The 16,654-nt window shown below is 41.9% G+C and overlaps 1 protein-coding gene across 1 annotated transcript in view; it reads right to left on the reverse strand.

The window, feature by feature from the left end:
* The window catches only part of znf407 (zinc finger protein 407), a 494,954-nt gene that overhangs the window by 183,886 nt on the left and 294,414 nt on the right, over positions 1 to 16,654 (reverse strand). Inside the window, exon 6 of the mRNA XM_072570875.1 lies at positions 12,063 to 12,229. Within this exon, the coding sequence (XP_072426976.1) occupies positions 12,063 to 12,229 (167 nt within the window). The remainder of the gene's footprint in view (positions 1 to 12,062; positions 12,230 to 16,654) is intronic.

The following is a 16,654-nucleotide window of genomic DNA, read 5'->3' on the forward strand; positions in this document are numbered from 1 at the left end:
CCGTTGGACCATCTGATAAAGTTCCTGTTGTACTCTGAGGTAACCTTCTTCCCTCTCCACTACATCTCCAATTTTGATGTCATTTATAAACTTACTAGCTATACCTCTTATACTCACATCCAAATTCCTTATATAAGTGATGAAAAGCAGTCAACCCAGCACCAATTATTGTGGCCCTGCACTGGTCACTGGCCTCCAATCTGAAAAACAACCCTCCACCATCACCCTCTGTCTTCTACCTTTGAGCCAGTTCTGTATCTAAATAGCTATTCTCCCTGTATTCCGTGAGATCTAACCTTGCAAATCAGTCTCCAAATCGAACGCCTTACTGAAGTCCTTATAGATCACATCTACCGCTCTGCCCTCATCAATCCTCCTTGTTGCTTGTTCAAAAAACTCAATCAAGTTTGTGAGACATGATTTCCCATGCACAAAGCCATGCTGACTATCCCTAATCAGTCCTTGCCTTTCCAAATATATGTACATCCTGTCCCTCAGGATTCCCTCCAACGACTTGCCCACCACTGAGGTCGGGCTCACCGGCCTATAGTTCCCTGGCTTTTCCTTACCACCTTTTTTAAATAGTGGCACCACGTTAGCCAACCTCCAGTCTTCTGGCACCTCACCCATGTCTATCGATGATACAAATACCAGGTCCCATGATGAGTTCAGGTCAGTGAGGCAGTCCTGAACAAACACATGGCCAAATGAAAGCCTCAAACTGGTCAGGAACAAAACATACTCAGCCGCTCCAAACAGCCAAAAATATTGACGGAATTTGTGGGTTCTCCCCCCTTATAGTGTCGAAGAAACCTCAGAGTCTAAGATGGACATGACTGATGATGTACCCAACATGCCTTTACTACCCGAAGAAAAGGATGAATTTCTTCTGAGATGCACTGAGTGCAAGAGGCAGGCTACAGTTCAGTACACACTGCCTATGTCCGAGGCTGAGTTAGATGACCAGACCCAGTGCTAAAACCCTCAGGAGAGGCTACAAGAAAAAGAACAGGCTTACATCTCTAGACTCAGAGGGGGAGGAATGGAGTGATTGTGATGAAGTCACTCAGGTAGACCTCAGAGTATGAGTTCCCTGATTTGGACTGTTAACCTGGTCCAGTCAGGGAGCCCTGGCTGACAGATTAGATTAGATTCCTTACAGTTTGGAAACAGTCCCTTCGGCCCAACAAGTCCACACTGACCCTCTGCAGAGTAACCCACCCGACCCATTTCCCTCCGACTAATGCACCTTACACTAGGGGCAATTTAAAGTGGCCAATTTAGTTGGCCTGCACATCTTTGGACTGTGGGAGGAAACTGGAGTTCCCAGAGGAAACCCACACAGACACGGGGAGAATGTGCAAATTCCACACAGACAGTCACCCAAGGCTGGAATCAAACCTGGCGCTGTGAGGCAGCAGTGCTAACCACTGAGCCACCGTGCTGCGCACATAAATAGGAATGTCAGAGGTACTGTTCACTCTGAAAGTGGCTCTGAGGAAGCTAGACCAGTTTAAAGTACATTGCAATGTAAATAACAGGTGGCTTGGTGATGAGGTACCAGCCCCACTGGAATTATTGCACAATGCAAATACAAATTGTTGTTGCATGATGGATGTATATTAGTTTTATCTCAGTGTAATTGTGCTGTGTATCCTTAGCTTGCATATATTGTAGCAATTAGATTCTAAGATATTAATGACCTCACATTTGCAACATCCATTTTTCTATTTTAAGCACAATAATTTAACTGATGTCTCCAGTTGCAAAATAATTTTATGTACACATTATATTTTTTGTTATAAAAGACAGATAAAGTTCTCTTCCCATAAAGCTGATCATTCTAACATTTCGAAGTCCGCCACTTTAATCAAGCAAGCTTGTTCTCAATCCATTGTAGTGCATAACTAAAAGTGGTGATTCTACCAATGGAGTTGCCATGAATTGCAAAATTCCAATGGATTTATCTTCTTATAAATGTGAAAGACAGCCACATTGCAAAGACATTAACTTTTCTTGTCGGTATTTTGTGGACTGAAACAGAAAAGGGACAGTTTTAAGACCAAAGATTGTGAAAGCAATTGCTGCACTTCTAAAAAGTAGAATATTGAAATTTGTTGTAAGTCATTTTTACACTGCTGCTTTGTTCAAGCAGTGGGGGGGATGAATGGGGGAAGCTGCTTGTAGATGGGCCAGCACCAGTGTGGGCAGGAAATAGTGAGAGGTTTGGCTGGAAACAGTTTTCTGATTGATCGGTGGAATTGTGACTAGTTGTAGATGCCAAAGGCTTGACAACAATGGTCTGCTTGGCTCCTGAGTAGCTTGTATTTATTTGCAATACAAGTCGTTCCGCTATAACTTGCATATTGTTAACCCATATTCACAGTAAGCCAATTGACGAATTGATTGATGATTGACTAGATTGATCCCAGAGATGAGGGATTTGACGTATAAGAGAGATTGAACAGTTTAGGCCTATAACCTTTGGAATTTAGAAGAATGAGCGGAGATCAAATTGAGGTATTCAAGATGATAAAAAGTGTGGATAAAATAGATGTGAAGTGGATGCTTTCCCTTGTCGGGCATTCTAGGATGAGAGGTCATAGGGGCGGCACGATGGCTCAGTGGTTAGCACTGCTGCCTCACAGCACCAGGATGCCAGGTTCAATTCCTGCCTTGGGCAACAGTCTGTGTGGAGTTTGCACATTCTCCCTGTGTCTGCGTGGGTTTCCTCCGGGTGCTCCGGTTTCCTCCCACAGTCCAAAGATGTGCAGATCAGGAAAATTGGCCATGCTAAATTGCCCATAGTGTTAATCAAATGGGTCTGGGTGGGTTATTCTTCGGAGGGTCAGTGTGGACTTGACTTGTTGGTCTGAAGGGCCTGTTTCCACACTGCAGGGAATCTAATCTAATCTAACCTTAGGATAAGGAATAGCAAATTTAAAACAGAGTTGAGGAGAAACTACTTCTCCCAAAGGGCTGTGAATTTGTGGAATTCGCTACCCCAAAGTACGATCGATACTGGGGCAGTGAGTAAAATTGAGGAATTAGACAGATTTGTAATTGGTAATGGGTTAAAGGGATATGGACAGAAGGCAGGAAAATGGGGGTAAGGAGCATATCAGCCATGATCAAATGGTGGAGTAGACTCTTGGGCCGATTGGCCCAATTCTGCTGCTATATCTTATAAACTTATGAACTGGGGACACTATTTCTAAAGCGCAAACTTTTAAAATATGTGTTGATTGTAATGCGATTACATCATCAACACTTTAAGCACCGTTTCTAAAGAACGATTTTTTTTTAATGTGGATTTGCACAAGAACACAACCATCATGATATAGTTCTTCTTTGATACAGAATCCTGGTCTGAGTTTTCAATCAAAGATTGCTGTCTTCTGCACTTGGAAAACCACAGTTAATCTGAATTGAATGCCAGGTGGATTTTATAAGTGGAATACAATAGGAGGTTAAGTGACGTGGGCTTTGGCAAGATATGTGGCAGAATTGAGTGAGAAGACTGGCTAAGCCCATCTCTACGTCGAGATCATCTCGCCCCATCTTTTATGCTTTTCATTAGTGCCGTGGCAAGATTCTTGCTGGATAGCAGCAAGTTGCTAACTGATGGTGATTAAAATTTAAGTTCTTGCTGATTGTCCAGCTGTCCTCATCAATGTTCCTGTTGCGATCTTACCAACTTACACTATTTTCCATTTCAGGTTTTCCTGATATCAAATTTGCAGGGTAAATGTTTGGAGCACTAACCTTGTCACTTGCTCCCAATGATCTCCACATTAAACACCTAATATGGATAGGTTTAATACGCATATTAAATACCTAACACTAACATTTCAGGGCACAATCCATCAACACCAGCCACAAGAACCTCACACTTGCATTTGACATATGCAAGCCTCTAAGAACACTCATTTAACATTTCTGATCCATTTACAGGATGCTTTTGCACTTCAATACTGCAACTTGGGCTGCACGAGCAGATATCACTTTAATGTTGCTGAAAATTCAGGGACAGGCACCCAGCTCATGGACTAAACTGGACTGCATCTCCAAGCTCTTCAACCAGTGTCACAGTGCTCACTCTCTCTAAGTCAAGCTGGACGTTCACAACCTCACTGCCTTGCATTGCCTTGCCTTTTTGTTATTGACCTTCTACCTACGGTTCTAGCTGAGACTGCTTTAACCTGGGTGGCAATTGAACCAGGCTGACATAGTCTGGTGTTGTAGCCTCCACTGCTGAATCTGAGGAGTAAGGAAGTCCCACCCTGTGCACCACCCTGTACAGTAGGAGCTCCAGGAGCCTTTCTGCAAAGTAGGATACTGAATCTTGCCTTCTTCACTAGCCACTCCACCCATCTAGCCCCCAACCCTGCATCCAACCCCTGCCTTCCAGGTCCGGGCAAATGTCAGGAATCATGCAGATCAGACAAGGCTAACAGTGCTTGTTCAGGTGCACAACAGCCTATTACGTATAGTGCTGGCATCAGAGATGCTAGTCAGTTCCAGGATATCTGCTGAGTGACAAATTGTTCTGGGAACAGCATATGCTAAGACAGGGGCAAAATCTAATGTGACACATGTCATAGGGACAGGAACAATAATTAATGCAGCAAGTTTGAGAAGAGTTAATAAGAATACTCGCTGAGCCTCATGGTGAGAATCTCATTAGTGCTGCTTCTCTCTCTCATTTGGAATTGGAAAAAATTATTAATTTTGCTTCTAGTTTCCACCCTACTCTAACCTTCACTTGGTCCATCTCTGATAACTCCTTTCCCTTCCTTAACATCTGTTTCCATTCCTGGGGCTAGGCATGCCATGATATCCACTACAAACCCAACAACTTCCACAGTTACCCAGACATATACACAATATACACACATCCTATTTCCTTTAGGGACTCCATTCCATTCTCCCAGTTTTTCCATCTCTGTCGCACCTGGTGCCAGGATCAAGGATATTTCAGAGAGGATGCAGAATGTTCTCAAAGGGGAGAGGTACAAGCAGGAGGTTGTTGTACACATTGAAACGAATGATATAGAAAGGGAATAGGAGGAGGTTCTGAAGGGAGAATATAGAAAGTTAGGCAGGAATTTTAAAAATAGTTCCTTTAGGATAATAATATCGAGATTACTGCCAGTGTTATGAGCTAGTGAGGGTAGGAATAGGAGAACAGAGCAGATGAGTGTGTGGCTGAGGAGCTGGTGCAGGGAAGAAGGATTCACATTTTTGGATCATTGGTAGAAGTGACCTGTACAAGAAGAACGGATTGCACCTGAATTGGAAAGGGACTAATATAAGCAGGGAGATTTGCTAGAGCTGCTTGGGAGGATTTAAACTAGTAAGGTGAGGGAGTAGGGGGAAATAGTGAGGAAAGAAATCTGAGACTGGTACAGTTGGGAAAAGGAGTGAGTCAAATACTCAGAGAAGACAGGAACAAAGCAGAGAACAAGGTAGGATTGAAAAATTAAACTGCAATTATTTCAATGCAAGAGCCTAACAGAGAAGGCAGATGAACTCAGGGCATGGTTAGGAACATGGGACTGGGATATCATAGCAATTACAGAGACATGGCTCAGGGATGGACAGGACGGGCAACTTAAGGCTCCAGGATACAAATTCTACAGGAAGGACAGAAAGGGGGACAAGAGAGGAGGGGGAGCGGTGTTTTTGATAAGTGATAGCATTATGACTGTACTTAGGGAGGATATTCCTGAATATTCCTGAATCTTCTTTCCTTAATCAAGGTTTCCCCAACATTCATGGGTGATAAGGCCCTTAGCCATTTCTGAACCAGCTCCTGAATTTCTCCCCTCACCCCATCTCTTCCCTCCCACACAATAGGGACCTTGGTCCTCAATTACCGACCCACCAGCCTCTGAATTCAAAGGATACCACCGCCAGGCACATATTCCTTTTCCATCCCTTATCTGCCTTCCACAAGTACCATTCCCTCCAGGACACCCTATCCTACTCCTCTTCCATTCCCAACAACTACCCACACAATTGCAGAATGTGCAATGCTTGTTTGTTTCCTTTCTCCGTTCTCACTATCCAAGTCCCCAGACACAACTTCCAGGTGAATTGAGTGAAATGCCAGTGAATCATAAATCTTGTCTACTGCATTCACTGCTCACAATGCAGTCTCTTCTACATTGGGGGGACAAAACACAAACTTGGTGACTGCTTTGTGGAACACCTACATTCTGTCTGTAAAAATTACGCAGAGGTTCCAGTTGCCTGCCACTTTTACACACCACCATGCTCCCTAGCTGTCTCAGTTCTGTTGCAGTACTTCAGTGAAGCTCAGTGCAAACTAAAGAACAGCATCTCATTTTCTGCTTGGGGACCTTGCAGCCTTCAGGACTCAGTATCAAGTTCAATAATTTTAAAGCCTGAACACCTCCTTCCATGTCTCTTATCCACCCCCACACCTCAGGTCCTGACATGACATGGGTAGTTCAGCACAGCCGACTCATTTTCACCCACTCACAGTCCCCATTATCACCTATCCAGCTTTTCTTCTCTGCTGGCTTACTATCAATCATCCCTTTGTTCAACTTGCTCTCTCGCTCTGTGCTTTGTTTCCACGTATCAGTTCACTCCTTTTTCATGCCACCCCTTGTCATCAAGATAAATACTACTTTTTCCCCAGATGCTATCAGTTCTGATAAAGGGTCACTGGACTCAAAATGTTAACTCTGTTTTCGCTCCACACAGGCTGCCAGACCTGCTGAGTTTCTCCAGCAATTTCTGGTTTTATTTATTTTATTGTGTAAGATTCACCCCCCCCAGCCCTTTTTTTAGCTCAAGTGACATAATTGTGAAATGTCAGATTCAGATGCAAACAAATATGAATAACAGCGAAATGGACGAACCTATTAATAATCTTTGCTTGGTAATATCGTTTAAATCATCTGCTGGTGTTCTTCAAACACATTAAGTCAGGTCTGCATGTGAATTCGAAGCCTTTTCTGGATAAAGATGCCTATCAGGGTCGCCATTTGGCTCTAGTATTTACACCAAAAGGTATGGCTTAGCGTGACAGCTTCCCAAAAGACGCGAGTACATTGAACTGAACCAATGGGAATTACTGAGAGCCCTCTCTCCTAAAAGCTCTGATTACTGTATGTTATAGATCATACTTATCTCATACTCCAAGGTTACCCTAATTCACTGTATTTCCTAACCGTACTTGATGTTGTGAATAAATCCAATTAGTTGGTTCCTTCATCAACTCCTGAGACACTCTGCTCAAGTCTCTCCAATTAGATTTGCACATCGTTAAAGCGTGGAAAGTGCGCACAGTAAAGTCACATTTTCTATATGCTGAGCTGGCATGAAAGAGGAATTGAGGCCTGCAGCAGATTAGGCATGATTATGCTGAGTGGCAGGGAAAGTTTAAGGGGTGAAATGTCTGCTCCAAATCCTCTCCTATTTCTTATCCTATGTTCTTATGTTATGTGACAATAATGGGTTATACTTCTTTTATATTGTCACTGTATCCTTTTTCCAATGTCTTTCATTTGTAGTCTATCTTGTTGGGATGGTGTTCAATTGGTTCCAATCTGACCTCACACTGAGCACTCCTTCCCCATTCCAAAGGATTAATCTGTGGTCCATTCCTCTTTCTCCTCTGTATACTACACAGACTTACACTCCAGTGCATTACCAAGAGAGTGTTGCACTTTCAGAGATGCTGAATTCCAGACACATCTTACCAAAGCCTTTTTTTGAACATGTCCATTCAATAGGCCAGCTTCTTTAGTCTTTCTACACGACCCATATCTGGTAGTATTCCAATAAATTTCCTCTGTATTCTTTTAACATCTTTCCAAAAATGTGGTGACTAGAAATGGACACAATCCTTCAATTAACTTGAATATTCTCTATTCATGTTACAGTGCACATACAAGGACATGATTACTATTCTACCACTCCAAAGAACAAAGCAATTACTGTTTTTAGTAAAATGCCAATGCTGCTTATACATTTAAGAACAGCATTTCAGAATGAAACTTTGCCCTGTCATACCCAACTTGCAAAACTGGGGAGTCTCAAATGAGTTCAAAACCATGGCCACTCATCAGTCAGTCAGAACAAAGCAATATTTATAGCAATGTTTGTAACTTAATGGCCCAGATTTTATTGTCAACATAAGGACAAGGTTAACAAACTTCTCAGGGATTTTGAGTGGTGACATATGAACAAGACTAGATCATTTAGCCCCTTGAGCCTTTCCAAATTGCGCCACTTTGCCATTAGCTTGCAAACATGGCATCCTGCAGTCTAGCTCAACACTGAACGACATTGAATGGCATGACGTTGCTGCATTTAGGTCACAAAAGTAAATTAAACTTTCCACAAAAAGTTAAGTCTTATTATTCCAAATTTAAGTACACTTTATAATGATTTGGTTGTATAAATACTCCCCAAACAACCTCTAAGGCACTAAGTATTAAAGATACTGAATTTCATTCTTTCTGATGATAAATGTCAGAGATCTTTAAGATATCAATCTTTAAAACATCAAATTAAAAATTAAAATTTCTTTTTAACAGTGTCTTTTCTGTCTCTTCTTTCTCTCAATTCTACATTTCTTTTCATCTATTCTTTTTCTATATCACATTTGACATTGAATTTACTTTAATTTACTGTAATCCACCTTCCTTCTCATCACGTATGCTATTAATTTCACAATCCTTTAAACTGATTGCGCATCTCTTTAACCAATCACTTGCCAGGTTCCCTCAGGACCGTATGCCCTGTTTCCCACTTGCTGCAATGTTATAGCTCAGAATTTTAGCAACCTGTCACTCAAAAACTAGAACATATGAAGCAAAATCTAACTAACGGTATATGGCCTTAGGACACCCTGTCACAACAAATCATGACCCAATCGTACTTAACTTCAGAATAAATAAATGATGAAACACACCTGTATAAATGAAGTGTCAAAGTTGTTTCCACAGGGGTGTGATTTGAGGTGATAACAAGAATAACTCAAAGCCTGTACAGCACTATTAAGCATTCAAACGAATGAATTTAACCATTTTAGCTCCAATATCAAAAAAGAATGGTGTTTCAATATTTAATAGAAATATTGCTGAATTAATTAAGAAGGGAGCCTCCTGCCTCTTTTAGGTTAAGCTGAAACTACTGGAAGTCCAGTAAATCTAGAGAACATTAAAAGCACAGTTTTAATGACACTAAGCATTAAGTTTTATCTAATGCACAGGATGTGCGTGTCATTGGCTATTGTTGCCAATTTCTAATTGTCCTGAAACCTGTCAGTGATCTGCCTATTCGAGTTGCTGCAACCCACATTGTGTAGTTAAACCCATGTTGACTTGAAGGAGGTCACTCCAGGATTTTGATCCAGTAATAGTGACGGGATGGGAATATAGTTCAAAGACAGAATGGTGTGCATACTGAGGTAAACTTGGAGATGGTGGAGTTTCCATACATCTGCTACCCTTGTCTTTATAGATGGTTGGGGTCACGGGCTTGGATGGTGTTGCATAAGAAGCCTGGGAAGGCCATTGCAGTGCATCTTGTAGATAGTACACACTTCTCCACTGTGCTTTGGTGGTGGAGGGAGTGAATGTTAGAAGTGGTGGAAGGGATATCAGTCAAGCACATAAATGTTACTGGAGCAACACACTTCCAGGGATGTAGAGGGTGCCCCACTGCACCCCTGACATGTGTTTAGATGGACAAGCTTTGGGGAATCAGGTGGTGAGTTAGCTGTTGCATAGTTCTCAGACAATGATCGGCTGTTCTGGACTCAGTTGAATTAGTGAAGTGTTTAGGTGTAATGGCAATAAAAAATGTTTATTAATGATGCAACCTTGTGGAGATCTTGGCTGCCAGCTGGACAGCCAGTGAGAGCTTTGTGTCACCTGTTTTGTATGGGCTTGTTTGATGTGCGCCTTGCATCACCAGAGTCCTTTCTACTTTTGGGTTAAGTAGAACATGGCAGGGGAGGTGACAGCCTAGTGGTATTATCGCTGGATGGTGAAGCCAGAGACCCAGGAAATTTCTGGGGACCTGGGTTCAAATCCTGCGTTGGCAGAGAGTTGAATTTGAATTTAACAAAAGCAAATCTGGAATTATGAGTCTAATTGTGACCATGTTGATTGTTGAAAAAGCCCATTTCGTTCACTAATGCCCTTTGGGGAAGGAAACTGTCATCCTCATCTGGTCTGGTCTACATGTGACTCTAGATTCACAGCAAAATGGTTGACTCTCTGGGTATTTAGAAATGGGCAATGAATGCCAGCTTAGTCAGCAACACCCTCCTCCCGTGAATACATTTTAAAAAGGCAGACGCCCTCAACTGGGCATCAATTAAGGGCTCCATCGATGGGTTGCAGCAAGAAATCTGTTCAACGACCATGATGGTCTTGAATCAATCTGGGTGGAAGCAGGAAGTGGGCAGGAAAGAGGACACAAGATTCTACCCCATATCCTAGTTACTTTATGGTGCTACCCCCAATGGCAGTCCCAAAAATTGCTGAAATGCTGTAAAGGATGTTTAACATTTTTACTATTTTCAGGGTCTTCATGGTGTTTCTAAAACAGTGGGTACCTTGGGAATTCTGAAGAAGATGCACTTTCAGTCGAAATATTGAGTACTTCTGCACCGCAGATCTATCTTCGTTTCTCACATCTGATGGATCTGAGAAGCTCAGCTGCCTTTGTAGATCAAGAATGTGTTTTTATCGCCTGCCAGCTTGTTGTGCTTTTGCCTCATCCATTGAAGAGGACAGGAACAATTTCTGTGAACAGTAAAACTAAAAACAACTCTGCACGTCAAGTTGAAAAAAGCAGAGTTGTTTTTGTGGTGGTCCCATGCTGTGGAATCTGCCCAATCAATGTAAACAAGGCAGATTATGTAGTGTCACAGCAATTCTGCAGGCGGGTTGCAGCTAATAGTATTCTTGGAATTAGCTGCCCATATGTTTCGTTCTGTAAACATGAAGTGATCCAAAAGTTTGCTACTGCATCCTGACTTGCAGCAAGTCCCAGGCACCCATCACTCCTGTGCCCACTATGGCACTGGTTATTGGCAGCATCCTTCTGTTCAAGTTCCTCCGTACGCTCATGCCTCACTATTTTTGGAGCTTACTCTGGCCGTACAACTCTCTGGGATTCCTGCAGTTTGCTGGAAAAGCGCAGCAGGTCAGGCAGAATCCAAGGAGCAGGAGAATCGATGTTTCGGGCATGAGACCTTCTTCAGGAATGAGGAAAGTGTGCCAAGCGGGCTAAGATAAAAGGTAGGGGGGAGGGGTGTTGGGGGAGAGGCGTTGGAAATGTGATAGGTGGAAGGAGGTTAAGGTGAGGGTGATAGGCCGGAGTGGGGTTGGGGGCGGAGAGGTCAGGAAGAAGATTGCAGGTCTTCCTAACCTGCAATCTTCTTCCTGATCTCTCTGCCCCCACCCCCACTCCGGCCTATCACCCTCACCTTAACCTCCTTCCACCTATCACATTTCCAACTCCCCTCCCCCCTACCTTTTATCTTAACCCGCTTGGCACACTTTCCTCATTCCTGAAGAAGGGCTCATGCCCGAAACGTCGATTCTCCTGCTCCTTGGATGCTGCCTGACCTGCTGCGCTTTTCCAGCAACTCATTTTCAGCTCTGATCTCCAGCATCTGCATTCCTCACTTTCCCCTAGATTCCTGCAGTTTCCCAACTCTGACCCCCTATGCATCTTTAATTTTAGTTGCTCCACTTGCTTAGTACTCAAGTTCTGTAATTCACTCTTTAAGCTTCCCTGTCTATCTCTGCTTTTTTACAACTCTCCTTGAACTCTCTCTCTTTGACCAAGCTGTAGGCCACACACCTGAGTATCTCATGTGACTGGTTGTCAGATTTTGTCTGAGGACACGCCGGTGAAGCACCTTGGGTCATTTTCACTAAACTAAAGGCAACTTGTTGGTGAAGCCAACAAATTCAAAGTATATTAGTATTTTCCTTTTCTAAATGGACACTGCTTACAGATTTAATGACTGGATTTTTTCACAGCCAGTTATAAAAACAAACCTGTGTGAGTCCTGAAGTGATCTCTCATGGCAGACGCTGTGAGGAAGGAATAGTGACATGTCAGCCAAGTGCACTTGAATGGTTTCTGGCCCATGTGCAGCTTCTTGTGATTGGTCAGGGCCCACTTCTCTGTGAAAGTCCGGTCACAAATTTCACACACAAACTTCCTGTTGCAAAAAACAAAAAGGGAGAGATATAAAACATAAGGAGCAGGAAAAAAAAATTGCACACACATAACACTGCCACAGCGTTTTAAAAAATGAACTGCAGCAACTGTACAGACTTTGTGCAGACAGCATTGCAGGCTAGGCCTGTCACGTCTATATAACCAGGCATTGATTTTTCTGTCGAGACCTGGTACTTCGTCCATTTATTCTCTGCTCTGCGGTTGGACCCAAAGGGTTTGAAAAATTCTGTTACAGTCCAGTTGCCCCTAAGGCAAATGTGAGAATAGATTTCACCTGTACAATCCCCTCACTTATCCAGGGCACATGCTGTCAGAGCAAAGGCTAAATGGAAAGCCATACATACAAGATTACTCAACCAATCACACCAGCATGAACTTAACCACTGCCAAAGCGCACACATTTGCACTTTACAAATTAAGACTGAATTACATTCTCTGCTCAATCGTATCCCATTTCCACTTCCTTGTAGGATGATGAAACATCCCTCAAAAGGTTTGACTCCAATGTGGTAAGAGGCATTGATTAACTTGGTACTGTTGCCAGATTGGCTGTCCTAAACCCCTCCGAGATTTAACAGACTGAAGTAACAAGAGTCAGAGCCACGGCTTGTTGCAGACTAGGCAGTATACATATTTGTTATAATCTGTAAATCTTCCTTCTAGCGGAGCACTGCAGATAATGTAATTAAAGATAATTTTCATCACATGTTTTCTTATATAAAATAATCTAAACATGTAATTTATATCAAAAACAAATAGATTTGGAAACAATCAACTGTACAATATTCCATTTCCTATAGGGTTGTCAAATGCAATTCTTCTGCCTGTTCAGCACTGGCAGTAAGCAAAGATGAATTTATGATTCTGCCCAGCTACCCAAGAAGAAATGGGCACTGAAAATATCTTCTAAAAGGTCAGCACCAAACAGCTGATTAAAATAAACTACCATCTACCAATATTATAATAAATGAAAATCCTAAAATTTCTCAACAGTTTGATCAGTATAAGAATAGCATAGTTTTTGGAAGATTTGTACTCAAGATATCAAGATATTTTCTCTTAAAGATGTTCACTGGTCTGGCAAGCGTTTGCAGTTTTACTGATTGCTTTCATAGCCATGGATTCCAGAATCTGCTAACTCCGACAATACAGCTGTCTACATAACTTTGGAACACAGCAAGCCCTATTAAAAGGACAGTAAAAACCAAAGAACTAAAGTTAACTTAATCAGAATTACAAACATTTTGAGAAACAAATATCTCATCTCAAAATCTTTTGAAGCTATATAAATAACAACTTATACTTACATAGTGTTTTAACGTAATTGGATGTCTCATAAGAGTGTTATTAAGCAAAGAAATTACACAGATCCACATATTAGGTCATATTACTAAAGCTCTATAAAAGATTTAAGGACCATCTTTTAGGAGAAAAGGGAAATACAGAGAATGAGAATGCTGAGTAAGAGAATTCCAGAACTCAGGCCCCAGGCAACCAAATTCATGTCCACAAATTGTGTATCATTAAAATCAGGAATGCCCGAGGCCACAATGAGAATTTGTACAATTCAAGGGACTTTCAGAGATAGGGAAGGGCAAATTCATGGAAGAATTGAAAACAATTATGAAAATGTTAAAACCAAGGTGTTGTTTCACTTGGGACTAGCATAAGTTGACAAGTGCAATGGTCATGAGTGAATGGAACTTCATCTGAGTTTGGAAATGGGCAGTATAGTTTTGGATGTCCTGAAATTTATGGAATGAGAGATGTGGAAGACTACGTTTGAAGAATAATGAACAGACATTGACACACTGCTTCGTGCAACTGGTTCCACACATTTTTGATTCCTCATGCATCAAATTATAGACATTCACCACCCAAATCAAGCCATGAGATCTCCTGGGACTAAAAATAGGGGAAATGTTAGTAGGGAGAAATGAAAAACAAAAGATTCCCATCTGAATACTTTAGATGATCAGAACAACATTCAGGAGATTAAGCATGCTCCAAAATTGCACAAAATTTAAAGAAATGCCAATGAAGATACCTCTTAACGCACTAATAACACGATAAAGGTATTGAGAGTAAAAACACATACACACAAGTAAGTCCTGCAAAAAGCCTGCATTAACAAAAAATTCATTTGGATTCTTAGTCTTAGAAAAAAATAAAAGTTTTTTTTCCCCTGACTTACATATTTTAAAGTTATGTTTCACCAGCATCTGCCATTGCAATGTATTATTACAAAATTACAGTTTAATGAACGTAAAGAACTAACAAAATATTCAACAGCTCAGTTCAGGACCTATTCTGTACATTTAACTGGAGCATCATATCTCATTTCCAATGAAGAAACCAATTATATCTGCACGCACATATATCAGTGATTCATGTCAACAAGCACTAAAACTACCAGCCACTGATGTGACAGACGACAGCCTGTGGCCTGTGGAAAATGGGTAAAATCTTTTAGATTTTGAAATAAATTGACTCTAAGGGTAAAATAAAACAAATATCGATTGCCAAGTTTTGAGCTGGAAGGTAAACGATTACTCCCTCAAGTTACAAAAATGACCTTCAGCATAAAATAACGCCCTTTGTATTGGCTTTCAGATTCCTGATCACTTCTGTGATGCTTAGGTTAACTGACTACTTCTGATCTCTCTGCGGTCAATACTAAGACTCATATACAATTTCAATATTTTTGCCTCTGCTGCTGTTATTGGGAGTAGACCAACTTCAAAATGCTCCCTTTTGTATTATTTCATGGGGGATTTGCATGTCACTACCAAGGCCAACATTTGTTGCACATCTCTAACTACCTGTGAGAAGGGATTAAGTGTCATTTTGAGCTGCACAAATTCATCCAGTGAATGAACTGAGCAACAGTTTTGAGTCAGAATGATGTGTGGCTTGGAAGGAAATTTGGAGGCAGGGGAGCTCCCATTCACCTGCTGCCTTCATAGAAGTTGAAGGTTTGGAAGGTCATATCGAAGCACCCTTATTGAGATGCTGGAGTGCGCCTCCCCCTTCTACAAGCTGAAGTCCCCACCTGCTTCAAGAAGACCACCATCATCCCAGTACCTAAGAAAGCACATGAAATGTTTCTTAATAATTACCGCCCAGTGGCTGTGACCTCCATAAACATGAAGTGCATCAAGTGGCTGATCATGGCCCACATTAACTCCAGTCACCCAGTCTGCTTCAGTTCTGAGCAATTTGCCTACCAACGTAACTGGTCCATAAAGGACACCATTTCCCTCATTCTGTACTCATCCCTGGAACATCTAGACAACAAAGACACCTATGCCAGACCCCTGCTCAATGACTACAGCTCCGCCTTCAACGACATTATCCTCTCCAGACTGATCTCAAAACTCTGAGACCTAGGTCTTGGCTCTGCCCTCTACAACTAGATCATCAGCTTCCTGACCTGTAGACCGCAATCAGTAAAGATAGACAACTATACCTCCTCCACTGTAACCCTCAAAATGGGAGTCTCCCAAGGATGCGCTCTTAGCCCCTACTGTTTCCCTGTATACCCACAACTGTGTTCCAAATTCTGAACAAACGCCATCTACAAGTTTGCTGACGACATCACTGTGGTGGGATGGATATCTAACAGCAATGAGTCAGAATACAGAAAGGAGATAGAGGTTTGGTAACATGATACAATGATAGTAACATCTTTCGCAATATTGTCAAAACTAAAGAACTGATCACTGACACCCCAATCAACATTAATGGAGCAGAGGTTGAGAGGGTTGAGAGTGTCAAGCTCCTAGGAATGACAATAACCAACAAACTATCCTGAACTTCCTACGTAAATTTGACTATCAAGGTGGCACAACAATGCCTCTTCTTCCTCAGGTAGCTCAGGAATTTTGGCATGTCCACAAGGACCCGCACCAACTTTTATAGATGCGCCGTAGAAAGCACACCATCTGAGTGCATAACGGCCTGGCACGGCAGCTGTTCTGCCCAGAAAGGTTGTGTGCACAGACCAGACCATCTCAGAAGCCAACCTCCCATCCATGGACTCCACTTATCCTCCATGGACTCTCGTTGCTGTCGTAAATTTGCCAACATTATCAAAGACCATCAGGCAGAAGATACAGAAACTTGAACACATACACCAAAAGGTTCAAGAACAGCTTCTTCTCTGCCGTTATTAGACTGATGAATGGCTTCTTTAACTTCAAATAATGCTGATCTTGGTAATGTAGATCTTGTCTATTGCACATCCTGTGCACTGTAACCTATATGCCTTATTTCACTTCAAGTTTTTTTCACACATTGATCTGCCTGCACTGATTGCAAACAAAATGTTTCACTGTACTTAGGTACACGTGACAATAAATCAAATCAAAGTCAATCAACATAGTACACATTGCTACCACAGTGA

This window comes from Chiloscyllium punctatum, chromosome 5 (assembly GCF_047496795.1).
Source record: "Chiloscyllium punctatum isolate Juve2018m chromosome 5, sChiPun1.3, whole genome shotgun sequence".
Taxonomy (NCBI): Eukaryota; Metazoa; Chordata; class Chondrichthyes; order Orectolobiformes; family Hemiscylliidae; genus Chiloscyllium; species Chiloscyllium punctatum.